The following is a 15,248-nucleotide window of genomic DNA, read 5'->3' on the forward strand; positions in this document are numbered from 1 at the left end:
ATTCAGCTTGTCTATAGACGCGATATATAGCACTGTAGCATAGCAATATTGCATCATGTAAGCTTTCATACTGCAACTGTACGCTGATACTTGAAATACCGGCGCACTGCTCTAAACATTAGAAAAAACATACATTCACCTTTACACCTGCGTTACTGTGTCATAGTAACCCTAAGTATCATTAGGTGTATTGCGAAAACAAGAAAAATCAACGGCGCAAAAAGTTTTGTACAACAGAAGAAAACAACTTGAGAAATCATGCCACAAAGCTTCTGGGTGCGAGAAATGTCTTGAAGACAGAACAGGAAAATCTTGGGAGGCATAAAATACTTTTTAATATTCTCTTCAACAATATGCTCCAAAAATTCTTCAATATACTGTCACTTGTTAAAAGACTTCCAGGTTAATAACAAATGGCTAAAAATTCTTGCAGAGGGAACTGGCACATACGGCCCAAGCTCAGGTGTTGTTGGAGGTGAGTGCTTTTGAAAATTGGCATCTTAATTATGATAGCTGTAATATGCCACATACTGTTTTAGCTTTAACTGTATGTATGTGATTATCAGTGGCTATAAGAATGATATTCATTGAAATGTACTGGTAGCGTGCAGGCTTTAAAGAACTACAGAAACGACAGGCTGAGATAAATGTGTCAACCTATTTTTTGAACGGGCCTTTTGTCGCAGATGTTTTTGACGTAGTGACGCTTAAATAGGGCCCTGCGACCACGATGGAGAGGAGATCTCACGAAAGGAGGAGAGCGAGAAAGGTCGCATGCTGTAGCTTACGTAGAACGGACATTTCAAATAGTGGACAGAAAATGGGACACGAGATCGAGCTAAAGTAAGTAGGATATGGTGGGCGAAAAAACAATAAATTGCAGAAGGTAAATTGGAGTGACAAAAAACACTTGGAAGTAAAAGAGGAGTGTATATGGCAACCAATTTCGACCAGAGGTTTTGAATTCAACTAAATATTTGACTTAGCCTAAATAAAGAAACAAAAATAGGAAACTTAAAAGTATGTGGGAATAAACCACACATACTCGTCTCCAATGGTATGCGCCACTCTGTGTTGAAGTAACATGCTAAACTAGTGAGTCAAGATTGGAAGTCGCAGAATAAAAATGAAAACACAGCCCAAACGAGAGCCTCGCCATACACAGAAGCCCACTAGGCAAATTTTATACGCCGAGTACCTCTCGCTCTTACTGCGTCTCTCGTTTAATGTCTGTTTCCCCCAACAGTCCCACGATAGCGCTTTGCATCACAACGCAGTTAAGCTGTCAGTCTGTGTCCTACTATATTGCATTCCTAACGGCACGTCCGGTCATGAGCCTCACGTAGACAAAATAAATTAACATCGTAATAAATCAAGTAAACGAACTCAGATGAAAAAAATGCGGGAAATTTGCCTTACGTCACGCACAGCACTGGACGAAAATTGTTTGAATATGTATTGTGACACGATACAAGACACTTGGGCCAGAAGTATTGAAGATACAGATACAAGGTGCTATTGCAACAAGTGCATCTGAAACTTGATACTTGCCGACTGTATCTTAAGATACTTGATACGTTCGCAATTTGTTGTTATGAGCCCCACTATTTTACAATAGCGAACACCGATGCCCAAGAAGTTGTGCTTCAAAACTATTTTAAGTGGAACTAATTTTGTTCCATTTGAACAAAATATCATTATTATCTCAAATGTTTTGTCCTTTTGGGTGAGAGATAATATGTTTACTTCCGCAAGAACTTGTTACGGTTTGTTTTAGCAGCCGTAAAGGCGGCTGTTTTGACTCTTCGCCAACAGTGGTTCTTGCTTCTTATTTTGTAATAATTGGAGTTACGGCTGAGCTTGAGACAATTTATGCAATGCAGGGCGTTTCGGTGTTCATATGATATTCGTTTACGACGACGCTGAAGCGGGCTTTGACACTTGCCAGTTGGCCTCAACTGTTATACAATGGTTTGCGCTACCTATGTGAGCTATTATCAGCTTTTTTTAACTAATGGCTGATAGCAGCTTTTTGGTAGTGTAATAGGCCGATTATAAAGAAAGAAAATTGTTCTTTATCTATATATATGGTATCTGTTCAGCAAACGTGTGGTGCAGAGAATATGTAACATATGCCAGATTATCAAAGCAGTTCTTGTGATGAGGAAGAGTTTGTGCAATTAATACAAAAATTGGTTCTCACGGTAACAAGGTTTTGTGATTAAAGCAATATTAATATTTTTATTTTACAGCCCCAAAATAATGCCCCATTCGGAGCATTGCGGAAGGAAAACGCTGAAATTCAAAGATGTACTTCTCGAGTGCCTGCCTATGAAGTAATATATGTTCGCCATAACTGCGAATCAACCGCAAGCGCAGGATGAGCGAGTTAGGTAGAATGCATTGCAATCATTGAAAGTATGCTCATGTGTTTCTAGGTACCTTATGATGGAATAGGCAAAAGATATGCTTCATTGGCTGTGTTATAAATAAGTATCCGCCTCAATAGATGCTGTATATTTATTTAGGGATTAATTCTGATGTATATATACCTTCTTTTTTTTCTCCTACACCCAACTGTACTGTAGGGCTGGCACCTGCAGGAGTGAACGGAGGTGCGGAATCTGCAGGAGCGTCAGGTACTATTGGTATGTGTTTCACTTTACTGCACGGTAACTTTTACGCGTACACAAGACAGACAGGCAGACATTAAGGTCCTGAGGAACAATACCTCAAGCAAGTATAGAAGCGGGCCACTTCCACATCGGAACGGGTAGGCCGAGCCTCAATGTCACTTAACGTGCTCTGGACAGTCGTGAGTTTATGTAAACGTTCTGAGCTCCTAAGTGCCGAGCTCCATTCCTCTTCGAACTCTGTGATGAGGGGTGCTACGAGAGCATGTGGTTTAACCTAGATGTGGCGCCAAAATCTAGGCATGTTGGATCAATGCCTTCGATGAACTGGCTGAGGGAATGAAGATTGGAATACGACCTGACTCAAAGCATGCGGAGGGTAGGTGCATGTGCCCAACAAAGTTTTTAATGGGGAATGGGGAAGACCGTTCTGTCCAGTTCGTAGTGTTCAGCCACCTCATAGAAAGTCAGGAGGACATCCATAAATACAGTTAGGTTAGAGCCTGAAGATCCTCCAGGGTGCACAGCATGGTATACGTTAACGTGCTCGTGTGCGGGCGATCTTGTGTAGGCTGGACATGGAGGCCAGATGGGATCCGAGGTGAGCAGGAAACCAGATGATGGTGTGTTCAGAAATATCCTTAAGGCCTAAAATGCCAATTACTTCAGCCGATACCCATTCAGATGCAAAAGCATGGACCACCACTCGTGAGTCTGTGTGGATGTGTTGCCGGCGATCGTCAAGGAGAGTGATAGCTAAGGTTAACTGTTCAGGTTTAGCGGGAGTGGCATTCCTGTTAGACGCGGAGTCGATAACACTACCTGACTGATGAACTGCGATGATTGGGGAGAGTAATTATCATATGTAAGTACCGCAAATGGTTTAAGTAACATTTTTTACTGTGAAGTTGTTTTTGCGGGCCTTGCACACACGGGAGCTGTTGGATAGCTGTTGTAAGAAAATGGTCGCGATAACAAGGCGGACAGTAAAAAATCTGATAAAAGTAAAAGAGGAAAAAGAGGCCAAGTTCTGGAATTAGCTTAAGACGGGTGATTCAATATATTATAAAATGAAAAAGAGGGTGGCGTGATCAATCTCACCTAAAGTGGACAATTTCAAGAATGTATTGAAAAGAAGGTCATGTGATGAAGCTTTCGTAAAGCAGTGTATCAAACAGATAATTTAGGGGGAGCTGTTGACCCGGTGATGGCAGAAGGGAGAATTGGGGTGACAAGAAAACCGTTTGCGAAAAAATAACAAAACAAAAACAGAAGAGTATGTAATTTCTAACCCACGCCCACCAGAGCCATCGTCTACAGCTAATGTACTGGCTTAGGTTAAATAGAGAAAACAGAGAAATGATATGAAAGTAACCAGACACAAAGAAATCAGAGCTTTGAAACACCAATTTTAATCTGCAAATCAGTTTTCTATATACCATGATCGACTAACAAGGCAAGACTGGAGGTAGCACAAAAAAATTAAGCAATGAAAGCGCACAAGCTCACCGGGTTATTGTACTTTTTTTCGAGAACTTCTCCTTTCAGTAGCATCTCTCGTTTAATCTGTGCTATTATGGTTCCTCAGACGGTATAGTTTTCAAAATAACTTGCGTTACAGGTTCATGAAGCTCTCAGTCGCAACACTGTTACGTTACAATCCCCGCAAGAGAATGAAAGCTGAAGGTGTCTTCCACATCCCATCTTTCCAATAACCGTAGTTTTCGACAATCAGTATCTTGCCACAAGCTCATAGGCAGAAATTTTTCTTGGTGGGAGGGGCAGCTCTTTTAATTCAGAAGTGGGGAGGGGGCAGGTTTCTTAAATGGTCATTTTTCACTGTATATACCATGGCGAGAAATATTGGGGGAGGTGGCGGGCACTGCCCAGGTGCGCCATCTTTGGGTATACACCGTTGCATCATACATCCATCACCTACCAAATTCCTATTTAGGTAAAGCGTCTGCGAAAACTAGAGCCACGTAAAGAAGGACGTGTTAACGGTCATAATTGACATGAAAGCATGTTAACTTCACAATAGTTTCAGATATATCAAAATAAGCATCAGGAACAAAAAATTCCGCCATATCCACGAAGTGAATGATGATGAGTGGGCGAAGCTCCGGAGGCAAACCTGGTAAACCATGAATCCTCTGTACATTTTGCCCACTCGATTTTATTACATCGCTCCCCCTAGCGTACGTCGCCGCACTAAATCGAACGATTGCCTTCAACCAATGACACGCGCCATATGTGACATCATTCCTATTTTATAAGATCTCGCGTCTTTCATCAACTACAAGTACCGCTTTCTAGTTTATAACATCTTGCATCTTTTCATCATCAGCTACAAGTACCACCATCTAGTAAACACTACAAGAACTAAACGAGAGGTGGCTACATACAGGAGACGGTACCGCCATCTAGTGAACACTGCAAGAACTAAACTAGAGGTGGCTACATACAGGGGACGGTACCGCCATCTAGTGAACACTGCAAGAACTAAACTAGAGGTGGCTACATACAGGCTACAGGGGACGCACAGCCCACGCCCTAAGGAGCTTCGCCCCTAAAAGTAAAATAAGCCCCCGGAGGCTGTCATTTTCCCAGCAGAGTTGCAGTGCGCAGAGGGTCAGGACACTTCAAAGTAACAGCCTAACCCCCCCAGTCGGCTACATTGAGGTCTTTCTTTCCTATTATGAGGTGCATGATAGGGTACAAAAGCGCGCTGACGTAGACAAAATGGCTAATTTGGAATACCCATGTGGCATGCACCATTATGAGCCTCACGTCCGCCATAGTGGACAAATATTTAGGTGCTCGCGTGCTGAACCGAGGGTGCCTGGCCGTGGTGGTCGCAATTCGGCGGAGGTGATATAGTAGAGGCCCACGTACTGTGTGATATCAGCTCACGTTGAAAAAGACCACATGGTCGAAATCGCTCGAGCCCTTAACTGCGGTGTCTATCATGACCCGGTCGCAGTTATGGGACACTAAAAGCCCCCACGATAACAGTGTTGTTAATGATAGTATTATTAGGCGCCACACGTTGCAAAAACAAAAACAAATGAAATAATGAATGAAAGAGTAAATAAATATAAATGATCACTAAATAAACAAGCCATACGGGTCTAATACCAACATTTCACGCTTGCGCTTCAAAAGTCACCTCACTGAAACGTTCGTGTCACCTGGATTAATTTCGACAGGGCTTTTTTTGTCGCTAGCCTCTGAAAATGAGTAAGAGTGGTAGTTTCAGTAGCACTCTGATTGCATTCGTTTATTATTCGCGGTCACAACTAGGTAGCCATGTATCTCTGACCTCAGGAAAAGAGCGAGTATTCGTTATTTATCGAGTCTATACCTCCTCCTTACAATTTAAGTATACATACAAAATATTCGCTATGTGCCCTGCATGCTACTTTTAGCACACTGACTCCTTAAGTAAATCAATTTTCTGGAGAAGTTCCTATTAGGTAATGCACGCTCCCGTCACTGTATGAAGACTAAATATACCACTAATGTCTAAGCTGAATGACAATCCGGCAACCTTGCAGGTGTTGCAGGTGTTCCTGGATCGATGCATACAGGCGGTGCACTTCCACCTATAACAGTAGCACCCGGAGGTGAGTGTGACTGTGCACTACTATCATCATTATTATTATCATACCTACATTTATTATTTCTTCTTTTAACTTTTACTTTTTTGAAGGAATAGGACTCAGGTGTTGTGACCCACAATTGTCTAACTCTTTCATTGTCACTGATGTACTGGTGTGTTCCGCCAGATTCATGTACCGTTTTGCGTTCATCCCCTTCAGTACGTACTGCGTTATGCGTTCGAAAATTCATGCCAGACAAAGCGCAAAGCATGCAGGACTCTGCTGGTTATGTCATCTCTGCAATTTATCTAGAAGACCGTATTTTTGCTCCTCACTGTGTTGGTACACAACATATGACTCCAGAGTGACCATGCCCATACTACTTTGCTAAAACGCTTCGTCGCTCCGCGCGCACGCTGCTATCTACTAAGTGGTTCTTAAGAGAGAAAGGAAGAAAAAAGTGAGCCCCGTAACTATCTGCTTCAGCGAGCGACACCTCAAGAGTAGCTCACAAGGGATGGGGGTGAGGAGGGATTAAAAGGGTAGGAATAAAGGTGTAGAAAAGAGAAAGAGCGTGAGGTGGTAAGCCAGAGAGAGCGACGACAAATCGAGGGGATAGGAGAGATAGGAAAGATGGAAACGCAGTCACAGGAGTCCAAGGACGGGGCACCACTTGCGAGAGCTCTTGTCGGCGTCAGGAGATGACGTAGAGCAAGACCAGTCGGCCAGAGCTACGCGGACGTCGGAGATCGCGAGGGCGCAACCGGTCGGCATGGAATCCAGCAAGCGAGTCTACGCTGCTATCTACGGGGGAGTGACCATGCGGTGGGCGTGCGATTACGAGTACAGTGGTTCTTCCGATACCGGCTGTGAGGCAGCAGGGCTGTTTACAATTCAAAGGCGAAGCAGCCTATAAGGTCTCCGTGTATCAGCGTGCTCATCGTCTGCTGCTGCGGCTGTCGTGGCGGTGCTGCTGTTGAAGTGAAAAACAGGGTGCCACCACAGCAACACATGCCGCGTGGCGACAGAGTGCGAAGGGCACTCGTTGACTGTGGAGGTGCTTTTGCTGCCATAAACTCTGAACTAACAACTTCCAAGACGAGACTGCGTGCTCTCCCACGAAAGTTGATACTGACGAAGGTACGTCCATTAGCAATTTTCTTGACTGAGAAACCCAGTTCCTGGCGTTGCACAAACATTCACTGGCCACCCCGTTTTTATATGGCAAAAGGCCATTGTTTTGGCCTTCCTGGTTGACAAACATGATTCAACTACTCAACGGCAGCCATCCACGCCTTCAACGTGACACTATGTGTAAGGAAGCCTATCGCATAGTGGCATAGTGAAAGGCTAATGCATTACTACTCTCGCGTGGTTTCCCGCTCACATAGGGTTCATCAGGCGAGGCCCCATCAACCTTAACAAGCTGGCTCATTCCAAGGCAGGAAGTTTCACTTTCCACGACTTGATTAATATGTGGGGTTTAACGTCCCCAAACCGTCTGCAGCGTCTCTCGTAATATATGATTACGAGAGACGCTGCAGTGGAGGGCTCCGGAAATTTCGACCACCTGGGGTTCTTTAACGTGCCCCCAAATCTGAGCACACGGGCCTACAACATTTCCGCCTCCATCGGAAATGCAGCCGCCGCAGCTGGGACTCGAACCCGCGACCTGCGGGTCAGCAGCCGAGTACCTTAGCCACTAGACCACTATGGCGGGGCACACTTCCGGCGACCATGCAGAACTCCACCGCCAGCGCGCAGTTGTGGAGAACAGAGATAATCCAACCACTTGTAACGAATTTACATGGCACGTTTACCTCGGCAAGAGAAACTTTCTCCTTCGTAACAAAAAGTTATATCAAGCGCAGGCGTTGACTCTGAGACTACTGCAGACGGGTTTGTGTCCCAGCCCAGCTTTATAGCAAAAAAAAGTTATCCTGACATTTTTCCCAATAGCTCCTGTAGACACGGCAACGAATACGCTTGCCTGAGACCATATGATCTGGCATCGCCCTTAGTTACGGAGCACGGATCAATTCAATGAAGACAACTGGCTATCCGCTATCAAGAGCCCCAATGACGGGGATTAACTGTTCGCTGTCCAGAGGGCCCAGGATGCAATGATCGGGCTTGGCCTGACTGTCTTATCGTGGGAGCGGCCCGCTTCATGTTGATTCATGTGCCTCTGGACTTACACAAAAAGTCTCGCATCCATCCATCGTTCATTGGGTGTATCAACATGAGTTATCGCGTGAACACCTTCGTTTGCTTTTCATTCTATTTTGTGGACACAGTCTTTTGGATAGCTCTGGGAATGGCTGGGTTGGTGTGCAACATCCAGAGTTTCCTGGTGGTATTTTAAAAGGCCCTGACATAAAACCTTATTGCGCGATATTTAGACAATCTAGCTCAATAAATATGACCTTGATCTAAGCACTGTTCGGTAACTGCAGCGTTTTGATGGTTTAGCGAATTTCTACGCTCGCTTCCTTCCAAACGCTTAAACTGTTAAAAGTTCTACTAGATCACACGCAATCCCCAACACCAATGCAAACAGGGACTGACACCACAACATAAGTTGGCCTAGTTATGAAGACAAAACAAGCCGAAGTAATTATGCTAATGCATCAAAGGCACGCTGGTCTTGCCACACTTAAGGATACTTCTGGGCTGCCTCTCGAAGCACGCACTCAGAAGTTAATTATGGTTAATAGAACGCCCCCCCTCCCTACTTTGCTCGATGAGCGCTATCTTGCTCTTAGACGCGCTATAGACATGTTCCCATAAAAACGTTTTCAGTGTTCCACTGACGTGAAAGAGTTTTGGTTTTTTATTCTAAGGATATAATTTCTTGTTCACCTAGAGTAAACTACCAAATTTGAAAGTGAGTTCTGAAGGGATTATCCACTTGCCGAGCAACGCCAGACCTTCGGTCACCGAGACTAGGTGTTCGGCTAAGGTTGTTTTGTTTTTTCCTTCAAAATATATTTTTTATCACCTTTCATTTCCTTTTATTATCTTGTGCAGGACATGGCAGCAAGCCGGTATCAGAATTCACAGCTCTCTGTCTTTCCGTCAGTTTGTCTCTCTTGGCTGGCCTTGGTGACCATTAAAAACGTGTGAGCATGTCATATGGGCACGATGAATATTCCAGTTGCTGTATTGAATCAGTTCGAATGAATACAACTGGAAACGAATACGCACAAAGTGCTGCCACCCACAAAAATGAAAGAAAAGCAACCTTTCAATTACTTGGTGAAACTGTATTTTTTTCTACTTACTAGTATTTCAACAGCCACATAAACATACCTAGAACGATGACCCTTCAAAATAATTTCAGGTGTGAATATATGACTGTTTTGTGTAAATCAATTACGCTAATTCCCACGAAAAAGTTCTGGTTTGTACTTTTGTTTTGCTGATTGCATAACACAACGAAACATCACAATCTTCTTTAGGGCCAGGCGGCATTCTCCTAGTTCCACAGCAACCTGGGGGAGCATTCAGGCCTGGACATCGGCCTGGTAAGAAAGCATTACCATCTGCGATTGAAAGTTACTGTATATTGAACAACAAATACATATTTGAGTCTTAAGGAAACAAGCCGGATTTGCGCCATTTATTTGTAAACACGGTACGCGCAAGTGCAAAAATATAGGCTTCTGTGGAAGTAAACAGTAAGACGTCTAGAAGGAGGTAGCGTAAACACCTGGAGTGCGCAACAGGCCGAAATTCAGATAAAGTTGCACACTGTCTTTTTCATATCTTGAGACATTCTACACTCTCTGCTTTAGTTGCCCAATAGGTATTGAAATTTACGTGTTGTGAAACCCCGAGTTACATACATCCCACTTTTTCCCACTTTACTATTAAGGACAAAATAAAATAAACTTGCTAAGTAAGACGAAGAAGACCATACAATATTCTTTTAGGCGGAAATCTTTGAAAAGCAGTAAGGCTGTACTACGCGCATCGAGATATACGAAGTACTACTGCTGCTGCTTCCATTTCATTTACATACATGTCGAGGTACCAAGTGTCATAAATAAATATATATATATATATATATATATATATACTATTGGTTTATTGGTCAGCTGCCAGCTCGTAATAAAATAAGTTCACGTGCTACGCGACGCCACACAGGCTCATAAAAAGAGTGTACCACACTCGTCCCCATGGCTACAGGTGGCGCTGACTGACACTCTCACGTTTAAATTCACATATAAATGCAATACTGTGGCTGGGGGGATAGCCGCCGTGATAGCTCAGTGGTAGAGTCGAACGCGTTATTCGAAGGTCCTAGGTTCGATTCCTGCTCACGGCAAGTTATTTTTTCACCCACTTTTCTTTCTTCCTATTTACATTACATTGGTTCTAGTAACTTGCCCTATACGATACGTTCCTTGCAATATTATCTATTAAATCTGATATGTATGCTGCTAATGTCATATATATTATCGTTGAGAGTTGCTGAAATTCGTGTCCGTAAGAGTCGTTGCAAATTGTGGTGCGTAATATTCGCAAAGTACGTTTGGGAGATTGCTCTGGAGTGGAGCAGTAAGATATTCACATAACTTCCTTCCTTACTGAACCACTTCCCGTATACACATTTGCATAAATGGTCAGACACACAATGTAAACAAAATATGAAAAGAACTCCTCTATAACTGTTACGGCTAAGAAGATTGCGTGACTCAATTTTCCAGCGAAAATAAGGTAACGAAATAAGATGGCTTTCTTGGGAATTTTTCGTCTTTTCTACGTATCACTGACGAGTAAGTTCAAGCAATAGGAATAAACGTACCTTACGACTGCGCGTGACACCCGGCATTTCGTTTAGTTTCCTCCTGAACTAAGGGCACATTCAAGCTCACTTCTGCAACAAGAAAGAAGCAGATTAGGAAAAACTTGGAATTCGCTTGAGCCTCGCCTTCAAAAGTAGAATAATGAAGGCGGAAATTTTTTAGTCCCGTGTGCTGAGATTTGAGTGCACGTTATGAACCCCAGGTGGTCGAAATTTTCGGAGCCCTCCACTACGGCGTCTCTCATAATCATATGGTGCTTTTGGGACGTTAAACCCCACAAATCAATCATCAAAAGTAGAATACGATAAGGTAATCGGACACTTTGGGCATCACCTTTCAATCACTAACAAGGCTTTGCTTCTCGATAGGCACCTGCAAAATACCACATAAAACTGAACATCTGAGGCACTGCGCACTTGTGAATCAGTTTTTTCGAACTATCCTAGAATGCTTACTGTAACTGCAGTTCTAACCTTCCCACTACAGCACGATTCTTCCTCCTGTGAGTGGACGAGGTTTCCTCTATGCAAACGTATGTTCCTCTATGCAAACGTGTGTCAACACACGCACCTCCAGTGTTCCCCATGATAGTATTTATTATGTCTTCTGCTGTTTATTACGTGGACTTTTAATCAATCATTTCTTTCAGAGCTGTTACACTGAGTCTTTCGTCATGTCTACACTTCTTAGTTTTTCCACAAATGTCGCACCAACTTGCCCAGCCAAAAGCGCTACAAAACAAAAATAAACGCAAAGGCATACTGAAGTGAGGATATGTACTTGAACATTTTACAGGAGTGTACTCAAGTGTCTTGTAAATTAGGCATGTTGTTCTGTAACATAGTTAGCAATAAATATTTAATATGCATTACAGACAGGCGCAATTCCCTACCTTCTTTATTTCGATTTTTTGATGTACATGATCACTTAAGCAATTAAAAACAATATGATCACTTAGGCAATTAAAAACAAAACATTGTAATTGTCACTAGCTCTCACAGAGAGTTGCTATTAGGATAGAATTTACTAACATCTGCCGGACGGCTTCCGGTTGCTGTAGTTTCAAACTTGTCGCAGCTATTGCAATGTACCACCATAAGGAGTGCCATTTTTCTGACATTACAGGTGGGAGAGTCCAGGGATTACGATGTAAAAATGTCGCTCCAAAGCAGAGGTGCAAATCACATGTTAGAAGGTGGTACTACGACAGCGGTATTGGCGAATGCGTTCGTCACAACGTTGGAGGCTGCAAGTTTCCTCCTGGCTATATACTGTGCACCCGTTGCGCAGTATCATGTATGGGTGAGGCTACTTGATTCTCTTGCAGTCGACTTTTGCTTCTTGCACACAGTCAATATTCTGATTAAAATTAAAAAAAGTAATCTTTTCCTTCATTCCTAAATTAAAAGTAAAGCGAAATGAAGTGTAATCACGAAATTATTCAAGAAAACAAACGTTGTCACCTGTTCTTACTGATGGTATAACGTAGAAGCTATAAATATTTGGAAGAACTTTATTTATAGTCCTGAGCAACCTGACTAATGCTACAGCCATGTTTTTTCCCGCTTCACAATATTAGCCAGAAACAAGCACTATTACGCTGGCGTTAACGTTTTTTATTTTTGTTTTGTGCTTCACCCACCGAACACGTGCAATCGGAGCACGCTGTGACGCTGCGCCGAGAAGTCCGCCGAAGGAGGCATCGATTCGGCTGGCAAGTGAATACGTAAAGAGAAAAGGAAGCATTAAAAATAAAGGTTGGGAGACTGAGAGAGAGAGAGAGAGAGAAAAAGAAAAAAACGTAGAAGAATAAATACTCATAATTAAGTAGACGAAGAGTAAAAAAGACACAAAAAAGGCCTACAAAATTAGAGATCATTACAAACATATACTAGGCAAAAAATAGAACAACACAGACTTATAAGAAAGGGAAGAACGCAATAGACAGAGAAAAAAACGAGACAAATTGAAAGAGGCAAAGCAAAATCGAGGGAAAAGGAAAGCAATATAAAAACAGCCAAAAACAAATTTTATTTCAAGAGCCTACTTTGCGCTGTGATGGCTAAGCGATGCCCAATAGGGCGTGATCAACATGAAGCCAGTTTTAGTGATTACAGGGTGATCCGGTCCCCATTTCGTGCACAAGCGTATTAGAAATGCAATGGTGCCAAGACAAGCCAGTTTAAAGCGAGTGCTGACAATCTCTCGGCTGTTCCCCAGCTTTGCGCAACTCTGCATGTCATTTTGGTTAAGCAGTTGTTACCAATAATTAGGTACACATTCAATGCGTGAAACTTGCAACGCGTTCTTAATTTTCTTTCGTCGAAGTGTGATGGGGCCGTTTTTTCAGGGTTACTATGTCCTACATCGATTAGAGCTATATTATAACATTGAGGGAACACCATGATATGTTTGTACGCTGCCTGTTTGAAACCCAACAAAACTTATTTCTGCAAACGTGTACACAAAATGTACACCAGGTATGAGGCCTTACCAACACACGTGTTTTATCATATAAAATAATAAAGGAGTTTGCAGCAGGACTGTGATGGTTTTGGTTGGTGAACAAACCGGCACCACCGATTCCACAATGGGGGAAGGCTAAGGCGAAGTGGGATGCCCTGGTAGTGTTAAAATGCTAAGTGATTAGTACTAATTAGAACTGGCAAACAACAAAGAGGAAAGTATCGAGGAAGTTATGACTATAGTAACATCTATGTGTGCAGGAAAAAAAGCAGCCATTGTGCTGACTGTGGAACGTTTGTTTTTTTGCGTATTGGCGTCACGTTCTGATGCTAACACGTAAAGAGAGTGTTTCGCACTCGCCGTATTGGCTACTGGCGGCACTCACTGACGCTCACACATTTATATGCACATTTATGGTCTATAAAGTAGACGAACGAATTACCGCCATCGTAGCTCGTTATAAAGAGCATCGGAGATGTTCTTCGAAGGTCGCAGGTTCAATCCCTGCCGGCGAGAAGTTTTTTAGTCCTCTTGTTTTTCTGCGCATTCGTATCACAGTTAATACATTGTTTACTAATATAATTCTCTCTGTTTTCTCTGGCATCATTGTCTGTTAGTTTTCCCTTATATTGTGTCTAAAAAAGATAACGAGACTTTTTTAGGACAGTTTTTGCCGAAGTGATAAATGCGTAGTTTTGATTGTTTTTTAAAAAATGTTTGTCCAAATATTTTTTCTGTTTGCAGGTCTCAGGAATGCCACACAAATTAGGGCTTTTTGCAACTTTCCACCCTCAAATAAGAATCGCAAACAAGAATGAATTTCGAAGATATGCTCCACGACACTAATCCAAAAAAAAATGAATATATACTTAAAGCTGGTTACGATGAAACACCATATCATAAAATATCACATCGAGCATAGTAATTTGGATTGACCTTGATGTTTCATATATGAGTATGCACTGCAAACCTCGGTTTGTACGAAATAAAATTACCACATGAATGAAAAGCAACAGATTACCTATTCCTCTCCGGAGCTCATAAGCCTTGCGTGTTCATGCGACAAAGTCAATGCCAACAAAGCACATGTATGGCTGGACGAGGCATATGAGACTGCACTAACGCTTTCAGTGAAATTTTCGGTGACAACTGTTCACTCATATCTGTATGCAATCGGTTTGGTACGTCAATAGTGGCGCGTACTATGACACTGCAATTTTTTTTAATACCTTCAGGGCCAAAAAGACATTAAAGAGGGGAGTGGGTAAAGACATGAAAAATACAAATAAACAATGCAATAAATACAAATAAAACAATACAATAAATACAAATGAAACAATACAATAAAAGACAGATAGTATTAACATTTCTGCAGAATGTATTATTTCCAAATATGCAAAAACTGAAGCAATAAGCATAGGTAACAGATTTTCTTTGTTATACAGTGTTAGCTAATGTTTCGTGAAAAAGTTTGAAGTCAGTGATGATTGCGACATTCGAGGGAAGGCGGTTCCAATCATGAGATGTGCGGGGAATAAATGACTGAAAGAAAGACCAAGTGTGACATGATGCAATTCCTACCTTATTGCGATGATCAACACGGTTTGAGATGTACAGAGGCTGGAGTATCAGGTCATTATGAAGTGTAGGGTGATAGAAAATTTTATGAAACAGTGAAAGACGGGCGATTTTTCGTCGGTGAGCCAATTGAATAAGTGATAAATTATTTTTCATTG

At 42.4% G+C, this 15,248-nt stretch overlaps 2 protein-coding genes across 6 annotated transcripts in view; one reads left to right on the top strand and one right to left on the bottom strand.

Annotated features, from left to right (window-relative positions):
- The window catches only part of LOC142765644 (uncharacterized), a 107,457-nt gene extending 92,936 nt beyond the window's left edge, over window positions 1-14,521 (top strand). For all 4 annotated transcript variants that reach the window (XM_075866976.1, XM_075866978.1, XM_075866980.1 and 1 more), the window contains exons 21-26: window positions 434-475; window positions 2,589-2,648; window positions 6,191-6,259; window positions 9,697-9,762; window positions 12,172-12,348; window positions 14,257-14,521. In XM_075866976.1, the coding sequence (XP_075723091.1) occupies window positions 434-475; window positions 2,589-2,648; window positions 6,191-6,259; window positions 9,697-9,762; window positions 12,172-12,348; window positions 14,257-14,330 (488 nt within the window). In that variant the 3' untranslated portion in view covers window positions 14,331-14,521. The remainder of the gene's footprint in view (window positions 1-433; window positions 476-2,588; window positions 2,649-6,190; window positions 6,260-9,696; window positions 9,763-12,171; window positions 12,349-14,256) is intronic.
- The window catches only part of LOC119182319 (uncharacterized), a 192,874-nt gene that overhangs the window by 145,290 nt on the left and 32,336 nt on the right, over window positions 1-15,248 (bottom strand). The gene's annotated exons all lie outside the window — the stretch shown is intronic.

This window comes from Rhipicephalus microplus, chromosome 6 (genome assembly GCF_043290135.1).
Source record: "Rhipicephalus microplus isolate Deutch F79 chromosome 6, USDA_Rmic, whole genome shotgun sequence".
Classification (NCBI taxonomy): Eukaryota; Metazoa; Arthropoda; class Arachnida; order Ixodida; family Ixodidae; genus Rhipicephalus; species Rhipicephalus microplus.